This window comes from Equus quagga, chromosome 1 (genome assembly GCF_021613505.1).
Source record: "Equus quagga isolate Etosha38 chromosome 1, UCLA_HA_Equagga_1.0, whole genome shotgun sequence".
Classification (NCBI taxonomy): domain Eukaryota; kingdom Metazoa; phylum Chordata; class Mammalia; order Perissodactyla; family Equidae; genus Equus; species Equus quagga.
Genome location: NC_060267.1, coordinates 104,154,574 through 104,171,195, shown reverse-complemented (window position 1 = coordinate 104,171,195; position 16,622 = coordinate 104,154,574). Strand labels below are relative to the sequence as shown.

At 43.7% G+C, this 16,622-nt stretch overlaps 1 protein-coding gene across 2 annotated transcripts in view; it reads right to left on the bottom strand.

The window, feature by feature from the left end:
• Positions 1–14,096, bottom strand: part of TAMM41 (TAM41 mitochondrial translocator assembly and maintenance homolog) — a 52,490-nt gene extending 38,394 nt beyond the window's left edge. The window contains exons 1-5 of one of the 2 annotated variants that reach the window (XM_046642943.1): positions 13,766–13,898; positions 12,692–12,822; positions 11,007–11,189; positions 7,762–7,854; positions 218–368 (exon numbers count right to left, since the gene is read on the bottom strand). In XM_046642943.1, coding sequence (XP_046498899.1) covers positions 218–368; positions 7,762–7,854; positions 11,007–11,183 — 421 coding nt within the window. In that variant the 5' untranslated portion in view covers positions 11,184–11,189; positions 12,692–12,822; positions 13,766–13,898. Of the gene's footprint in view, positions 1–217; positions 369–7,761; positions 7,855–11,006; positions 11,190–12,691; positions 12,823–13,765 lie in introns of both variants that reach the window. The other variant, XM_046642933.1, reaches the window with a different exon arrangement.
• Between the last annotated feature and the right edge of the window lie 2,526 nt (positions 14,097–16,622).

The following is a 16,622-nucleotide window of genomic DNA, read 5'->3' as shown; positions in this document are numbered from 1 at the left end:
ATAAAAAGATTACCCCGGGGTACAGGGTACAGACGTGGAAAGGAAGAGGCCTTGGAGGCAAATCACGGGGCTCTCTGCCGTAACCTACGCAGGAAGTGATGGGATCAGAACCAAGGCTGCTGCAACTCCAGTGTAGGCTGAGGAGGCGGGATGTCTGCACGGCTCTCAAACAGCAGATCTCCTTCTTGCAGAAAATATGGGCATCAAACCTACTAACCTGAATAGGAGAGTCCGGCAATTTCTAGGAAGAGGTCTTCTTCAGAAAAGCTTTCGGGGAGCATGAGGAAAGCAGTGGTCACAGCACTCCTGAGGTTCTTATCGAGGGCTGACCTAAGAGCAACATTCTCATTCATCGCTATGATTTTCACCTGAAAGAACCAGAACATTCAGAAGAAAAATTCCACAAGTGGACTGGTGCTCAAGCTCTGGGCTTACACACGCGCTGGAACTGTCCCAAACTCGAGCCCTGAAGATCCTGGAATACTAGGCCAGCTGATAGGAAATAGTTATTATTCGAATAAGTAATCCCAGAGTCTGTTCTATGCCAAAATCAGAGAAATCGTGACACAGGAAAGAAAACAAAATAAATATTTCTCTTAAATGAGGAAACTCTCCATGAGTTTTGAAAAAAAGAAGTCAGCACAAAAGAATAAATGTCTTTTGAGAAATTTAATATTTTTTTATTTTATAATTTCATTGTTCTTCACTTAATTTTATGATGGACAAAGGCATTTTACTTCTTTTTTTTTTTTTTTTGAGGAAGATTATCCCTGAGCTAACTGCCGCCAATCCTCTTCTTTTTGCTGAGGAAGGCTGGCCTTGAGCTAACATCCATGCCCATCTTCCTCTACTTTATATGTGGGACGCCTACCACAGCACGGCTTGCCAAGCGGTGCCATGTCTGCACCCGGGATCCGAACCAGCAAACCCTGGGCCGCCGAAGCGGAACGTACGCTCTTAACCGCTGTGCCACCAGGCCGGCCCCTACTTCTTTATTTAGAACACATCTCTGTTCTTATCCACACATAACCTGAGCAGTTCATGCTCTATTTAGAACTGATTTTGAACTTGACTAAGGAAAAAGGAAAGAAAATTAGCTACAGCACAAAGAACATAGGTTTTAGGGATAGGTATGGGCTCAAGTCCAGGTATTTACTAGCTGTGTGAATCTGGGCAAATTACTTAACTTCTCTGAACGTAAGTCCTCATCTATAAAATGGAGATAACAGGTGTGCATCAAAGAATTGTTATAAAGATGGAATGAGATAATAAATGTAAAGTGCCTAATGTACAGGTGAATGCCTTAATCAATAAAAAGGATTTTTCTCCTGAATACACAGCAGAAGCTACTGTCTTTGACTTTCCCCAAATCCATTAAAATACAAATTTCTCCAGTCTGCTCTGAGATTCTCAGTTTTAAAGAGTGCACTGTAGTTAAAAGAACGTGTTCAGGTCCCAGCTCCACCTCCTACTAGCTCTGTGACTATGGGCATAATTCCTTATCAGTAAAATGCGGCTCATGACAGAATCAAGCTCATAAGGTTGCCGGGAAAATTAAATGAGATATTGCATATGAACCCTTAGCTGAAGTGAGCTTCCTTGTGTTTCCTGGTGCACAAGGCATGAGTTTCTCTGGCCCAAGGTTCTCTCCCCTTTAGTGAGCATCGGAATCACCTGGAGGGCTTGTTACAACATGTTAATATAGGCCCACCCTCCAGAGTGTCTGATTCAGGGGGCCTGGGTGAGGCCTGAAAATGTACATTTCTTACCAGTTCCCAGGTAATGTTGATGCTGCCGGTGCAGAGACCACATTGTGAGAACCCCTGCTCTAGGGTACAGACTTACAAGCAGAATTGCCAAATTGCTCTCCGGAGTGGTTGTGCCAATTTGCACTCCTGCCATAATCTTTTTAAACCATCATGCTGCTTCTGACTGATTTTCTAAGCAAGGAAAGGGTCTAGAAGACCCTAATAAGGACTCCCATATATCTGAAATGTACCCACCATCTCTAAACCATTTAGTGCTATCACCAAATTTTCCTCTTAGTCTAGAAAATAGAGCTTAAGTTGCCTTTTGTCAAACAGGTATCATTTCTGACAAAATTAAGACGGCACATAAAAGAGACAAATATTGTGAGAAATTCCAAATTAAAATGTTATTAGCAAGGAAAGAGAAAGATGTATATCTCAAAGTAGTTTCTTCTCTTTTTTCTTAATTGTAAAAAGAAATATTATAAAACATAACTATTTTATAAATCAGACTTAAGACCCTAAATTCTATCTTTTATTTTTGTCCCTACTTTTTTTCTAAGGGAATATTTATAACATAAAAAACTCTCATATGGTAAGTCATGCTGATTTACTCAATACTACCACCTCCTCCCTCGTAATTACAAGGGCTTATTAGCTCTTAATTAAGCCTTTCAGCACTTGGGTGAGTTTAGTATTATTGCAATCATCTGCAGAAAGTAAAACCGAAGAGGAGCCCGGTAGCGTGACTTGCCCAAGGTTGCATCATGAGTTGATGGCAAAAATCAGGGTAACACCCTTATACTTGGCAAATCCAGCTCTAAATATTTTGAATTATTCTCACGCATTCAGTTAGGGATCTGTTCTGGTTAACTTTTTTTTTTTTCCTTTTTTCTCCTCAAAGCCCCCCTGTACATAGTTGTATATTCTTCATTGTGGGTCCTTCTAGTTGCGGCATGTGGGACGCTGCCTCAGCTTGGTCTGATGAGCAGTGCCATGTCCGCGCCCAGGATTCGAACCAACGAAACACTGGGCCGCCTGCAGCGGAGCGCGCGAATTTAACCACTCGGCCACGGGGCCAGCCCCCTGTTCTGGTTAACTTTTTATCTTGAAAGATGATTAAAACAAATGGTGAAATCCTAAAGTAACTCCTATGTTTACGCCTTGAATAACTTCTCCAAACCTGTCTTCCATAAAGAATCATGGATCTAGGGGGCAACCTCCTCATCTGACTAACAGGGAAACTGAGGCACCAAGGATTAAAAGATTTCCCCACGAGAAGCAGTGGCTGGACGAGGACAAAGGTCCCTGATTTCTCCAGAGCTCCTTCCACAATCCTGTGAAGCCTCTTTACCTCCAGGTTCTCCTCAACCATTCTTCATCCTCTCTCTTTTTGGTGGCTTTACAGAAACTTAATGAAAACAGAAGCTATTCTGAGATGCTAACAAATCAAAGATGCAAAAAAAGAGTGAGTGCTTGGGAAAATTTTCCTATTTAACGAAATGCCATTTGTTCTCCAAGAAAGTTGTTCTACTTAGGTTGTAAAAAAGCAGTCTGCTATTGAAGGTTAAGAGAGTGAAAATAAAAGCAGCCTCACTCAAAGGGAAACTGTCAATTCAGAAGACTCTGCCACTGTCCTGCTCTGGTTGTCCAGTGTGAGGTGAACCAGGAGCTGGTCTCAGCAACACTGCTATTTGTCGTTCAGAAAGAAAAGCCAGTGAACTCCTGGGACACTGCCAGAGAGGCCTGAGAGAAAAAGAAAGTCCTCAGATTTGTGAATAGCTGTTTGTATCTTACTGGGAATGCCCCGACCTGAACCGCACAGGCAGCATCAGCACGACTGCCAAGGGGAAAATCTTTACTGAGAGGAAGGGGCAACACTCGAGGGGACTTGCAAAAGCCCAACTCGAGAGATTTGTGAGTACCTTTCAAGACACAACAAGAGAAAGTCACTGTGGCTCTCTAACACAGGTCACAGGGAGAGAGAACTCGAATTGCAGAGTGAGGTCACAGTCACAAAGAGCACAGCCCTACCTACTCTTCAAATACTCCACTAACCAATGACACTTCCGCAGACGTTTTCCATCACAAATGACCAAAAGGCTAATCTGTCCAAATGGTGTTGCTCGAGAGCCGAGAAAGAACAAGGAACATTAGAGCTGGATGAAAACTTACTAATTATCTACCTGGTGGACTGTGGGCTCTTCCAGGACACGCAATGTGGTGCTATTTTACTCCTTTGGCATACACAGAGGAGAAACTTTGTTGTCTTTTGAATAAGAAAATGAATGGCACAATCTTTGCATTTCAAAGGCTAGAGGCCCAAGGATTTGCTCACAGCTGGGCAGAGCCAAGACTAAGCAGCCAGGTTTTCCAACTCCCATACAGGGATCTTTTATACCATTGGGACTCTTCTATTCACAAAAGTAAATCAATAAAGCTACAATATAGTGATGGTTGCAAAACTGTGAATATACTGATAACCGTTGAATTGTACACTTTAAATGGTTGAAGTATGGTATGTGAATTATATCTCAATAAAGCAATTATTTAGAAAAGCTATATTACTAGCAAATAGAAAATATATTGCAATGAATGCATTAAAATCTTAACACAGCGGCAAAACACCATTGTATGCCAACATGGATGCTTTAAAAATTCTAGCCAAATTATCTATATGCTAAAATAATATTAAATACAAAAATCAAACTTATGTTAAATAAATTAGGGAAATGACTATTAATATTACTTTATAGTTCTTTTGACTTAAAAAAGGATTGATCACAAGGTTCTATTAAATACTTAAAATTTCATGGTTCTTTACTTGGAAGATGACTCAGAAACTTAAGTCTGCACTAGAAATAAAAAAGGGTTAACTCCTGAACTATGAGGTAAATTAAAGGTAAAGTATGACAGAAATTTAATTTACATTCAACTTTTTCCAGAAATGTCCATCTTTTTAAGCAAGGTAGTCCTTTATATTTCTTTTTGTTTTTTTTCTTTTTTTGTGGGCAAGATTGGCCCTGAGCTAACATCTGTTTGCCAGTCTTCCTCTTTTGTTTCTTTTTTCCCTGCTTGAGGAAGATGGTCCCTGAGCTAATATCCACGCCAATCTTCCTCTACTTTGTATGTGGGACGCCGCCACAGCATGGCTTGATGAGTGGTGTGTGGGTCCAGACCCAGGATCTGAACTGCAAACCCTGGGCTGCCAAAGTGGAATGATCTTAACCACTAAGCCACTGGGCTGGCCCCTCTTTTTCTCTTTTACTAATAAACTTTATTTTTTAGAGCAGTTTAGATCACAGCAAAACTGAATGTAAAGAGAGTTCCCAAATATCTTCTGTATATTCCTTTAAATTGCTAGCGATTGAGAAATTCTATTCTATTTGCAATGTGGAAGATAATTTTAGAGCTCTAGACAATATAATTTAATGTAGCTTCTTTTTTTAAAACACACAAAAACAAAGAATTCACTCATATTATTACAATTCTTTCTTAAGACATTCACCCATTTTTTGGGTCCAAAAGGCTACCGACCCTTTCTTTTCATCAGATTTATTCATTTGATTAATATTTGCTGCCACCTAGAGGTGAAAATAGTTTGTGTAAAGATAGTTATCACTGAGAATTTTCTGGTCAACAGTGATTTCCACTAGAGAGGAAACCAGGGGGCAGGAGTGGGTGGAAGAGTTAATTCATCTCTTTACTATTTTCTATTTCCTTTTTTTTTTTTTTTTTTTACCATACATTATGTTTAACACTTCCAAATGATTTTTTAAGATAGGCTAATTTTCTTGTGCTAGACGGGATCGTCATTGCTGCAACATTTTCTTCTCAACTTAGCTGAGAAACGCAGTGCTGCATGTACGACTACAGCTGCTACTACTTGCCTTGAATTGCTATTTTTATTTTATCAGGATATATGACATTTAGATGAAATCTGAGGTCATTTTCAGAGCTTACATTCTGAGATTTCATGGCGTTTGAGTTTTCTAAAACCAATTTAAAAAAAATTGAAACATTCCAAGTACATAAAGCAGAGTACAGAGAATAACATAACACTTTCACATTCAATATTCATTTTATCTCAAAATAACTGAGCTGGGCTAGGACAGAGAGAAGGGCAAGATCACTTCCTAAGTGTCTATGACGTGCCAGGCATTTATTTTAGATCTGGGCATTTCTCAAATGCCTTTTGAGGTCAATGTCATCAGCCTCATCCACAGATGAGTCGGGAAGATTGAGCCACTGGTTCAGGGTCACAGCAGGTTTGGTCCAGGACCACACCCTAGATCTGTCTGATTCTAAAATACTTGCGTTCTTGCCAGCATTACCATTCTGCTTCCACTTTTCAACACCTTCATGAAGTAGGCAGAGCAAGTATTGTTGTCCCCATTCTACAGATAAACTGCCTGAGGCTCAGGAAGAAAAGTTGCCCAAGTTCATCTAAACAGCCAGTAAGTGCAGGAACAAATATGACCCAAGGCTTCTAATCCCATGTTCATTACTCTTCCCATCAAGCTACATATTTTATAAGTTAAAAAGAAAAAAACTTGGGGAAAAAAATGAGTATTTACAAATTTTCAATTGCATATATTTGCTTGACTATGAGTTTTACTAGTTATCCAGCCTGAAGACGAGACATTCATCGGTATAGATATGAAATTATTTTAGTAAGCCTATTGTTTACGGACTTTTTAAAAAATGTTTTTACTGAATAAAAAATTACCTATAGGGAAGTGCACAAATGTAATGGATTACAGCTTGATACACTTAAAAATATGTATATACTCGTGTAAAGCCCAGATCAAGTGTTTCTGGATGTTTTAATGAGCTATACTATTAAATTTAAACCCAGGTGCAAGGCAAGAGAATCTCAATGGTCCATACATATCAATAAAGAGATTTTTATGACACAACCCAGCGAGCCCAAGCTGTATAAGTCTCTAATTTACTGCCAGAACTGACAAAAGCAGCAGCAGAGCCACTCTCTCGGGAGACACTTGAGAACAACCATGTTCCCTTTTGTGGGGCTGAGACCCTTTGACAGCACAGAGAAAATTTTTCCTTGCTGTGAGATTAGCACTGTGACTAGTTCACATCGTTCTTAAACTGTGAAAAGACACCTGCTCAGATAACAGACTATGTGTCTGCAGAAAAGAGGAAACATGGGGGCCAGCCCAGTGCGGCAGCAGTTAAGTGCCCATGTTCCGCTTCTCAGTGGCCTGGGGTTTACCAGTTTGGATCCCGGGGGCAGGCATGGCACTGCTTGGCAAGCCATGCTGTGCGTCCCACATATAAAGTAGAGGAAGATGGGCACGGATGTTAGCTCAGGGCCAATCTTCCTCAAAAAAAAAAAAAGAAGAAGAAGAAGAAGAAGAAGAAGAAGAAGAAATGTGGTATTTGTAAATACTTGTCAAAAATTCAAGTCCTCTCCCACTTTTTTCTGTTTTGGTTTGTTTTCTGTTTCTATTAAAGCACAGGGAGAAGCCCCCCAAAATGAAGGGAGAAGTTATGAGAGGATCTCACCATCAGCCTGAGGAGGCTAATAAAGGGGATCAGAATCCAGCCCTCTCGGAGTGACCAACTGGTTCCTTCACTTGTTCAACAGGTACTTACTGAAAGCCTACCAGGCACTGTCCCAGGTGCTGCTGGGACACATCAGAGGACAACAGTGCCCCGTGGCACTTAAATTCTAGAAGAAAAGCTGATCTGGGTCCTGCTGACAGAGGCTCCACAGAGGCACTGTCACCTCCTCTGCCATCCTCCCCCAGCCTAAATGGACGGACTCTGAGCCCGATCCATTCAGACAACTGAAAATCCATAGAGAGAGGGCAGGACCAGTAACATCTGAATATTGTTTGCCTGTGATTCTGTAGGAGGTAAATGGAGTCTGAAACTCATTTCTATCTCCTGGAGTTCCATCTCACTGCAGTCACAAAGATCAAAGTAAGGCCGGGTTTAGAGAGGACAGACATCCCTAAACGTGGCAGCCAACAAAACACTCACTCACCGGCTTCTGGAGTCGTCCAGCAACGTATAAGTTATTCCAGTCGAGGAGATCTTCAATCAGAACACTGGTGCTAATAACCCCATATTTGATAAGCTAAAAAAGAAATGGGCATGAGAAAGAGGAAATATCACATTACTGCTTAGGGAAACGCAAAATATAAGGAAATAAATTTCTGACTAGAATAGTACTTTGACTTCTGAAGTCACTCAAAATGCCTACCTTGTAAAAACAGACATCTCCACCAAAACCCTTGGCAGAGGATTAGTTTCCAAGACTGATGTGTCCTCTCAGGTATGCGAGGTGAAGTGACCAATGTTCTAACTTAGGCTCTTGTAACGTTAACAGCAGAATGGCTCTGAGAGGCTATCTAGTACTGGTCCTCGACGGATTGGAAATAAAAAACTTGTCCTTCACCACAGACAGTTTGAGAAGCGATGACACAGTCCATGCTTCTCATTTGAGAAATAAGAAACCTGAGGCTCAGAAAGAATAAATGACATGCCCAAGGTCATTAGTAGCAGAGTCAAAATTAGGTCCCTGGATTTCAGTCTGGGCTTCCAATGTTTGTTTCATCACAAAAGACAAGAAATTTTCTTTAATTAAAAGTTTTCACTGACATCCTTTACAAGATGAATTTCTCTTTCGCTACTATTTGAAACACTTTTATAATTACCAAGAACATTCAAAAATAAAACCTCTTTATCAGTGCTAAACACATGGAATTATGGTCAAGCTCATTTCAGTAGTAATTTGTACAAACTTTCCTGAAAGCAGTTGTTGCAGGTCACAAAATCCAATTTGCTTCAACAAACACCTTCAGACTCACTCCTGAACTTCAGTATCCAAACAGCCTTCTCAGGCTGCAAATATCTAAGAAGTAGCTAAAGAATTTCAATTAAAAAGTACAGTCCCTTTGGTATATAATTATGCCCAAACATTTGGTTACTGGAGCTTGTAATACGGTTTGAAACTACTAATTAGACATAGGCTCAGCATAATATTAATTATGGAGAAAGAACAAAGCTACGTGTTTGGCATGACTAAAGCGGATGTGGAAGGCTGTGCTGTTCCAATGCCCTTCTTCACTCCGCTCTGGCCGCAGTATTGCAGAAAGCCCTTCTTGCTGTAGGCACGTAACAACTGGGACATAATGAAAACACCACCAGCCTGGAAGTTGGAGCCTGTCACAAACCAGCTGCGTGACCTTATGAAAGTCACTTCCTCTGTCTAAACCTTGGTTTCCTCATCTGCAGTTGGAATCGGACTGGACTTAACCAGAAAAGTAAATATATGGCCCAAAGGCTATGCAGACATCACCAATCAATCACAGCACTCAATCCTGCCAAGTTCAGACAGGTCTTCAAAATCTTTCTGAAGTCAGTACTCCACCCTCCTGCCCTTCAAAGTGTGGTCCATTGACCTGTAGCATCCGTATCCCCTGGGAGCTTGTAAAAAAAATGCAGAATGTCAGGCTCCATCCCTGAGAGACTGAATCAGAATCTGCATTTCAACAAGATCCTCAAGTGATCCGTCTGCACATCACAGTTTGACCGCTGTAAGCAATCAGCAGCATGAGCAGAAATGGCACAGCTGGCAGAACCGGTATGTCGTCCCCAGCCCAGCTAATCTCTAGGAGGCGTCTGACTTAGTCCCCCATTGGTCCTCTCAGGCTAGGATTCTGCCTAGTTCTCGAGAGCCCTCTTAGGGATTGGACTCCTTCATCTGAAAGACAGTTTGGCAGGTTCCTGCTGTCAGACAACTCTCTGCTGGCATCTGTGTACTCTACCTGTGCTCCAACAACCCATCATTAAATTGCACCCACCTGCTGGCACCAAGAGCTTCCCACCACCTGGCACCACATGCTCCCAACCACTTGTGATACCCTCTTCACTTCCATCTTCCTCCTGGGAGTGTCTGCCCCTCCGTACAGATAACATTAATCCCCACCCTGATCCTTAATGGGCCTGCCTATTCCTCCCACTGACCAAATCAGTGGTTCTCAAAGTGTGTTTTCCAGACCAGCAGCATCAGCATCATTTAGAAGCTTGTTAGAAATGCAAATCCTCATTGCTAAGAGAGTAAATCTTTTTTTTTCTTTGAGCAGAGAACTGATTTTAAAAGATGTTTCCAGCTTTACTGAGGTATATTTGACAATCAAAAATCATATATATTTAAGGCGTACAACCTGATGAGCTGATATACATGTACATTGTGAGAGTAAATCTGAAAAGTTCTCATCACAGGAAAAAAAAATTTGTGTGTGTGTTACACATGTTACATGGATGTTAACTAAACTTATAGTGATCATCTCTTAATGAATACATATGTCAAATCACTATGTTGTATTCCTAAAACTAATACAATGTCATATGACAATTATTTCTCAATTAAAAAATGCACACCCTTAAACCGCACCCCACACCTACTGAATTAGAAACTCTGGGGGCGGGGTCCAGCAATCTGCACGTCCAACAGGTACTCCAGGGGATTTTTTTTTAAAGATTGGCACCTGTCAGGGCCGGCCGAGTGGTTAAGTTTGCACGCTCCACTTCAGCAGCCCAGGGTTTCGCTGGTTCGGATCCTGGGCGCAGACATGGCACCACTCATCAGGCCGTGTTGAGGTGGCGTCCTAAATACCACAAATAGAAGGACCCACAACTAAAAATATGCAACTATGTACTGGGGGCTTTGGGGAGAAAAATGAAACAAAATCTTAAAAAAAAAAAAGACTGGCACCTGAGCTAACAACAGTTGCCAATCTTCTTTTTCTTTTCCTCCCTGCTTTTTCTTCCCCAAATCCTCCCAGTACATAGTTGTGTATTTTAGTTGTGGGTCCTTCTAGTTGTGGCATGTGGGACGCCACCTCAGCATGGCCTGATGAGCGGTGCCATGTCTGTGCTCAGGATCCAAACCAGCGAAACCCTGGGCCGCCAAAGCAGAGCGCAAGAACTTAACCACTTGGCCACGGGGCTGGCCCCAACTCCAGGGGATTTTAATGCACACTAAAATTTGAGAACCACATGGCCAAAGGCAAAAATAAAGACAGACATGCCTGACCACCTTCTCACACTACAATCACAGTCAAGAGAAGATGAGGACTCCAGCTACTGCTCTGTCCCTGGGTTCAAGACAGCCAGCGGGAGTGTGGACATTTCCTGACTGCCAGAACACACATATTTAGCTGGTATTCTAATAACAAAGGTGAACAGTCGCCCAAGTTAAGACAAAGGCTGGAAGTCACCTACCCTCCCATCACATGTGATCAGCGGATTGTAGTAAACTCCAGCACCATAGTTATTCTGGACAGATGTGATAATCTTGGGTCCAAAAACTTTGAGGAAAGAGTAATGGTTCCAATTTTTCTTCAGGTTCTTTGAATGCCATGCAACAGGGTTGTCTACTGTGAACACAAAGTCCAGCATGGCAGCCTGGGAGGTGAAAAAAGAGAATGATTTTAGTTTTGATTCCTAGAAAGGCACCTAGATAGAGTGGAAAGCTCTGCAATTCTGTGCCTTTAGGATTAATAGGAGACCTGGGGTTGTCATCAGACATTTAAGCACGTCTCTGGAACCAATCTGAGCTTTGTTTTCATCAACACAAATAACAGCAATGCTGACAACATGTATTGTTGTTCCGGCGCTCATCAACACTTTATATATTACATATACAGTAACTCACATTATCTTCAAAACAATCCTGCCAAGTAGGTACTGTTTCTATCCCAATTTTATAGAAAAGGAAACCAAGGCACAGAGTAAGTTCCTTGCCCAAGGACACATAGCTAGTGAGTAGCAGACAAAAGTAGTCTGGTTCCAAATTCTGGGTGCTGCACCACCACGCTACATGCCTTTCAGCCAAATGTAGCCAAAAGGCTCCACTCGTCTTCCAGATCAAATAACACCCTATGGATAAGGTCTATAAAGTATTCTGTAATGGGAAATAAGTTATTTCAACTCTCACTCATTCACCAACCACTCACTGAGCACCTATAATGAGCTCTGATAGGTCCTGGGATAGAAGTAAGGAGCTCAGGGTCTACTGGGGAGAACAGACAAATTATCACTAAGTTGACTAGACAGAGGAATGCAAAATGTACTAACTTCATTCAGAATGAGGTCAGGAGAACAGGAAAGAGAAATTTTCCTATAAAATTACATTTTCCAAGACTCAGATTTATCAGTCTTGAAGAAGGTGCAAGAGTTAAGCAGGCTTGGGGAAAGTAATAGGAAAAGCCTGAGGAAGGGGAGAGAGCCCTGTTAGAGGAGAACGCTCCTGTGGCTATGAGAGCGGGGCAAGTTCTGGGAGCTGCACTTAGTTTGATTATGGCTGGAATAGAACCCAGGCAGGGAGTGGCGAGAGATGGGACCAGAGAGGGAGGTGGTTGCCATGCCAAGAAATTCTCCTGCAGAAAAGCTCATTGGAGGGAGGGGGACTAAGGGTAGGAAAATCACATAGGGTAAGTGCAAGATTCCAGGTGAGAAATGAAAAGAAGATGTTAACTAAGGCACTGAGGGTAGGGACTGATCTGAGAGACTAGGCGTGGAATCTCCAAGATTTGCTAACTTGTAGGGAATGAGAGTGAGAGAAAGGGAAAGAAGGACCTCCTCTTGGAGGGAATTCCAGATCTGCTCAAAGGAAAATCTTCATGGAAAAATGAAGAGGCAGCCATAGCATCAGGAAGCTAAGGCCTGCTCTGAGTTTCCCACAGTGTGATCCACAAACCACTGGTGATACTAAAGATCTGGGGTGGACATGTTTTAAAAAAATTTGTAACTATGTTAATCTATGTTAGAAAAAATAACTAGTCGATAATTTCTTATTACCTATAATCTATAATTTCTCATATGCTGTCAATTTAAAGACCAGTATTACTTAAATACTCCTAAATGTGGGAAACACGAAATCCAAGCATCAGTATAGATGGCCTCACCAGGAAGTCAGCAGGTGAACTTTAATCGGAAGACAGGTTATAGCCAGGTATCCAAATCCAGGAGGTCCTATTGCAATCTGCACATTTTCATTTCCTTAGTTTACCACAGATGCCAACAAACTGTTGTCAGGCTGTGTACGAATTCCAGCAAGTAGAAATCCAGTTGAGAACACGGGTTATACACACACAAAGTCTCTCTATTCAGACTCTTGCTCCTTTTACGTTAACTCAACAAAAGCTCTAAAGCCTTTCCAGAGAAAGTCAATAACAGCCTCATTTAAGTGGAAAATATTTGCCTTCCACTCTTCTGCCATGTCTTGAAACTTGTCTCTACTTTGAAAGCAAACTTTTCCCCCTTTATTAAGAGGGGAAAAAAAATGTGGAATCACAAAGAAAACTGTACCCTCACAGCCGTTGTGCTCAGCCAACTTTGAAGCCTTACAACACCTAGTCCTAAACATACTTTTGTTAAATGGCCTGAGCATGAATAAATATACTAGTCACCCACTAACTTTTGCTGTTAGTTAACTTCACTGCACCTGCCCTGGCCCTACAACCAGCCCGTCAGCTTCCTGAAGTCAGGAGGATCATTCTGTTTCCTCCCACAGCTATCCATGTGACTCTCAAGCTTGGCTGCGCATTTAAATGACCTGCAAAGTATTTCAAATTCCTGAAGCCCAGGCCTCATCCCCGACCAATTAAATCAGAATCCCAGTAGGTAGAAATTTTTAGTTTCCCAGAAAACTCCAATGTTCGGCCACGGCTGAGAACACTGAACTACCACCTGGCAAGTATTTTTCCTTCCTTTCTTTTTCTTGCCTCTGCAGCAGCTTTTCCCCCCGCATCACTGCATCTCCTGCTCTAGACCGGAGTGGACTCCTACTTAAACTTCAAAACTCAGCTAACGCTGTCGTTGCACTAGCAACACTTTCGTACGGTGTGTACTTTACTAGTTGATACGTGCAGTGCGCAGAGAGGACAGGCAGCTCTGGGGCTCTGGAGGGATCGAAGGAAACGGGAGCTCGTGAGGACACGCCAATGCCCGGCGTGGGGCTGGCCGCGGGCCGGGCTCACCTTCTGGTTTGAACTGGGCCCCGCCTGGCGGTACACCCCGGAGCCGTAAGCGAAAGCCAGACTCAGCTCCTCGGGGAAGTGAGACAGGATCTTGCGCAAGGCCACCCCCGAGCTCTGCAGCGCCTGCAGCGCCATGCGGCCGGGGCTCACGGACCGGGAGCCTTGGCGGAGCAGAGCCGGGCAGAGGACAGCGGGCCAGAGATGCCGCGGCAGGCGGTTACACGTGGGGAGAGAGAAGTCGGGGACCAGCCCCAACGGGAGAAGGCTGGGGCCGGGGGCGGGAACCGGAGGGACCGGCAAGGACTGGCGTCGGTGGGCTCGGGCACAGGCTCCCGTGGTGGGGGCGGGGGGGGGGGGGGGGTCGGGCCGGGGGGGGCGGCGGGCACCCGGGGGCGCGGCCCCCGGGCGCCGGGGCGGGGGGGGGGGGGGGGGGGGGGGGCGGGGCTCGTGCCGGCGCAGCAGCCGGCCACCAGGGGCCACGCCCCTCACACGCACACGCGCTTCCAAGGCGCAAGAGAAGGCGCTCGCCGGCGTGGGAGGCGGCAAGGGCCTTGTGGAGACCCCTGGTGGTCGGAGGAGCGCGCTGCAGGCTGGCTGCCTGGAACCTGGCCCTCTGCAACCGTGATTTGGCAAATGGGTGGGGGAGAGTGTCAGCTGACTGCACCGCTTTGGGGCCTTTAGAGGCTTTTTTTGTTCTCGCGTCAACCCACGTTTTAGTAAATGACAATAAAATCTTGCATGTGTACTGAAGATTTTCTAATGAGGTGAAATTCACATAACATTGCACACTTTATGTACAACAGAGTGGCAATTAGTTCATTCACAATGTTGTGCAGCTATCGTCTCTGTCTACCTCCAAAATTGCAAAGATTTGAAGGTTTAGGAAAACACAAATAAAATCAAAATCATTGCCCAATTTCAGCACCCAGAGCTTATCACTGTTAAGATCTGGTTGTGATTTCTTCCCATTAAAGACCTTTTCAAATCCTGTGATGGTCGTGAAAATGTTCCATAAATGGTGAAAGACTGCACAATGTTCTCTGATGTTTGTATTTAATTTTAAGGGTAGGAAAGAGTCTTTGCCCTTTTGTTTGGGGGATTGGTTTCACAAAAGGCGTACTAAATGCAGTTTCTGGAGGAAACTCTTTTTTGCATAGCTGGAGAGCTCCTGGACAGAGGCTCTCAGATACTCTTCCCCGATGTACACCGCCTCTGAAAAATAACAGAAATAGTAATATCTAACATTTGGGTAATGTTGATGCATTTCACATGCATTTTTCATTGAGTCCACCCTACTGCCCCATGGGAGGCGGCGATTGCCTCTATTTACAGATGCAGACGCTATGGTTTAGAGAGAAAAAGCAATGTGCTTAGGATTACATCAACCTGTGGCAAAACTATAGCTAAAACCCAGGTGTGGCTCCCGTCCTACAATTCTCCTCTGTCCTTGAAGGGTATTGAGCAGGACCTGTGGGGCTCAAATGTTAGCCAGGATTGGAGCAGGGAAAGAAGAGGGGAGGAGACCACTTGGAAGCTGTAACCATAGTTTCACATGAACTAAAGACGCCAGGCAGGGATGAGATTAATTCAACTTGAAACATGATTACTATTTGTATCCAAACTCGGCCTGGCGCTGAGGTGAGTGCTCAGGGTTGGAGATGAATAGAACAGGGCTGCTGCCTTGCAGGAGGTCAGGGTCTGTGAAGGAGACAGACAAGTAATGTAGAAGGTAACAGGCAGTCATGAAGCTCTGTACATAGCGCCACACAGAGCCTCTGGTGGGATGGTGCTAATCAGTTCTGGGTGTGTAGGAAGAGACCAGAGGTGGGTTCTCATCGATGGCATCTGAGTCAGACCTTGAAGGATGAGCAGGAGTTTATCAGGCAGAAGATAGACCGGAGAGATTCTACCAAGGAAGAATTGGTAGGACGCCGTGACAATAATAATAGATGACATTTGTTTATTAATTTACTATTCTCAAGCACTTCTTTTTTTGAAGGATTTTATTTTTCCTTTTTCTCCCCAAAGTCCCCTAGTACATAGTGGTGTATTTTAGTTGTGGGTCCTTCTAGTTGTGGCATGTGGGATGCTGCCTCAGCATGGCCTGATCAGCGGTGCCCTGTCCATGCCCAGGATCCGAACTGCGAAACCCCGGGCCCCTGAAGCAGAGCGCATGAACTTAACCCCTCGGTCCCAGGGCCGCCCCTCCAAGCGCTTTCTATACTTATCCATTTTCATCATTCCAAAGACCCTCTGCAGCAGGTTCTCTAAGATTATCATCATTTTTCATGTGAGGAAACAGAGGCCCTAAAAGGAGAAGCAAGCTTCCCAAAGTTACACAGGAGAGTGGTGAAGTCAGGATTTGAACCCAGGGCCCCCAAACTCCATAGGCCAAGCTCTTTACCACCATGCTTTGGTGACTTCTACAACGGGCAGCTTGTGAGGCAAGAGAAGGGGCTGGGAAATCAGCTGGTTCTTGTCCATGAGCGAAGGTTGAGGAGCAGCAGCAGCAGGCAAAAGGACAATCAAGAGACCAGGACAAGGACAGAGGAGGGAGACGCAGTGCGTCGCAGTGTCTCGATGCGAGCACAGTCATTTTGGTCCATTCTGACTAAACGCATCCTTGCCGAGACTGCCAGAATCTGAAATGCACTCTCTGTGGAATTGCACTGAAACCTTTCACCCAAAGACAGTGAATAAACCTCTGCCAGCCGGGTTTCTTTTTCTTTTTCTTTCTTCCCTTGAGGAAATAATTCAACTCTTTGTTTTTTCCCCTCTTTTTGCGAAAGTAATCCATGCTCATAAAAATGTACATTATGAAAATATCTATACCATCCCCCAGAGGGAACCACTGGTA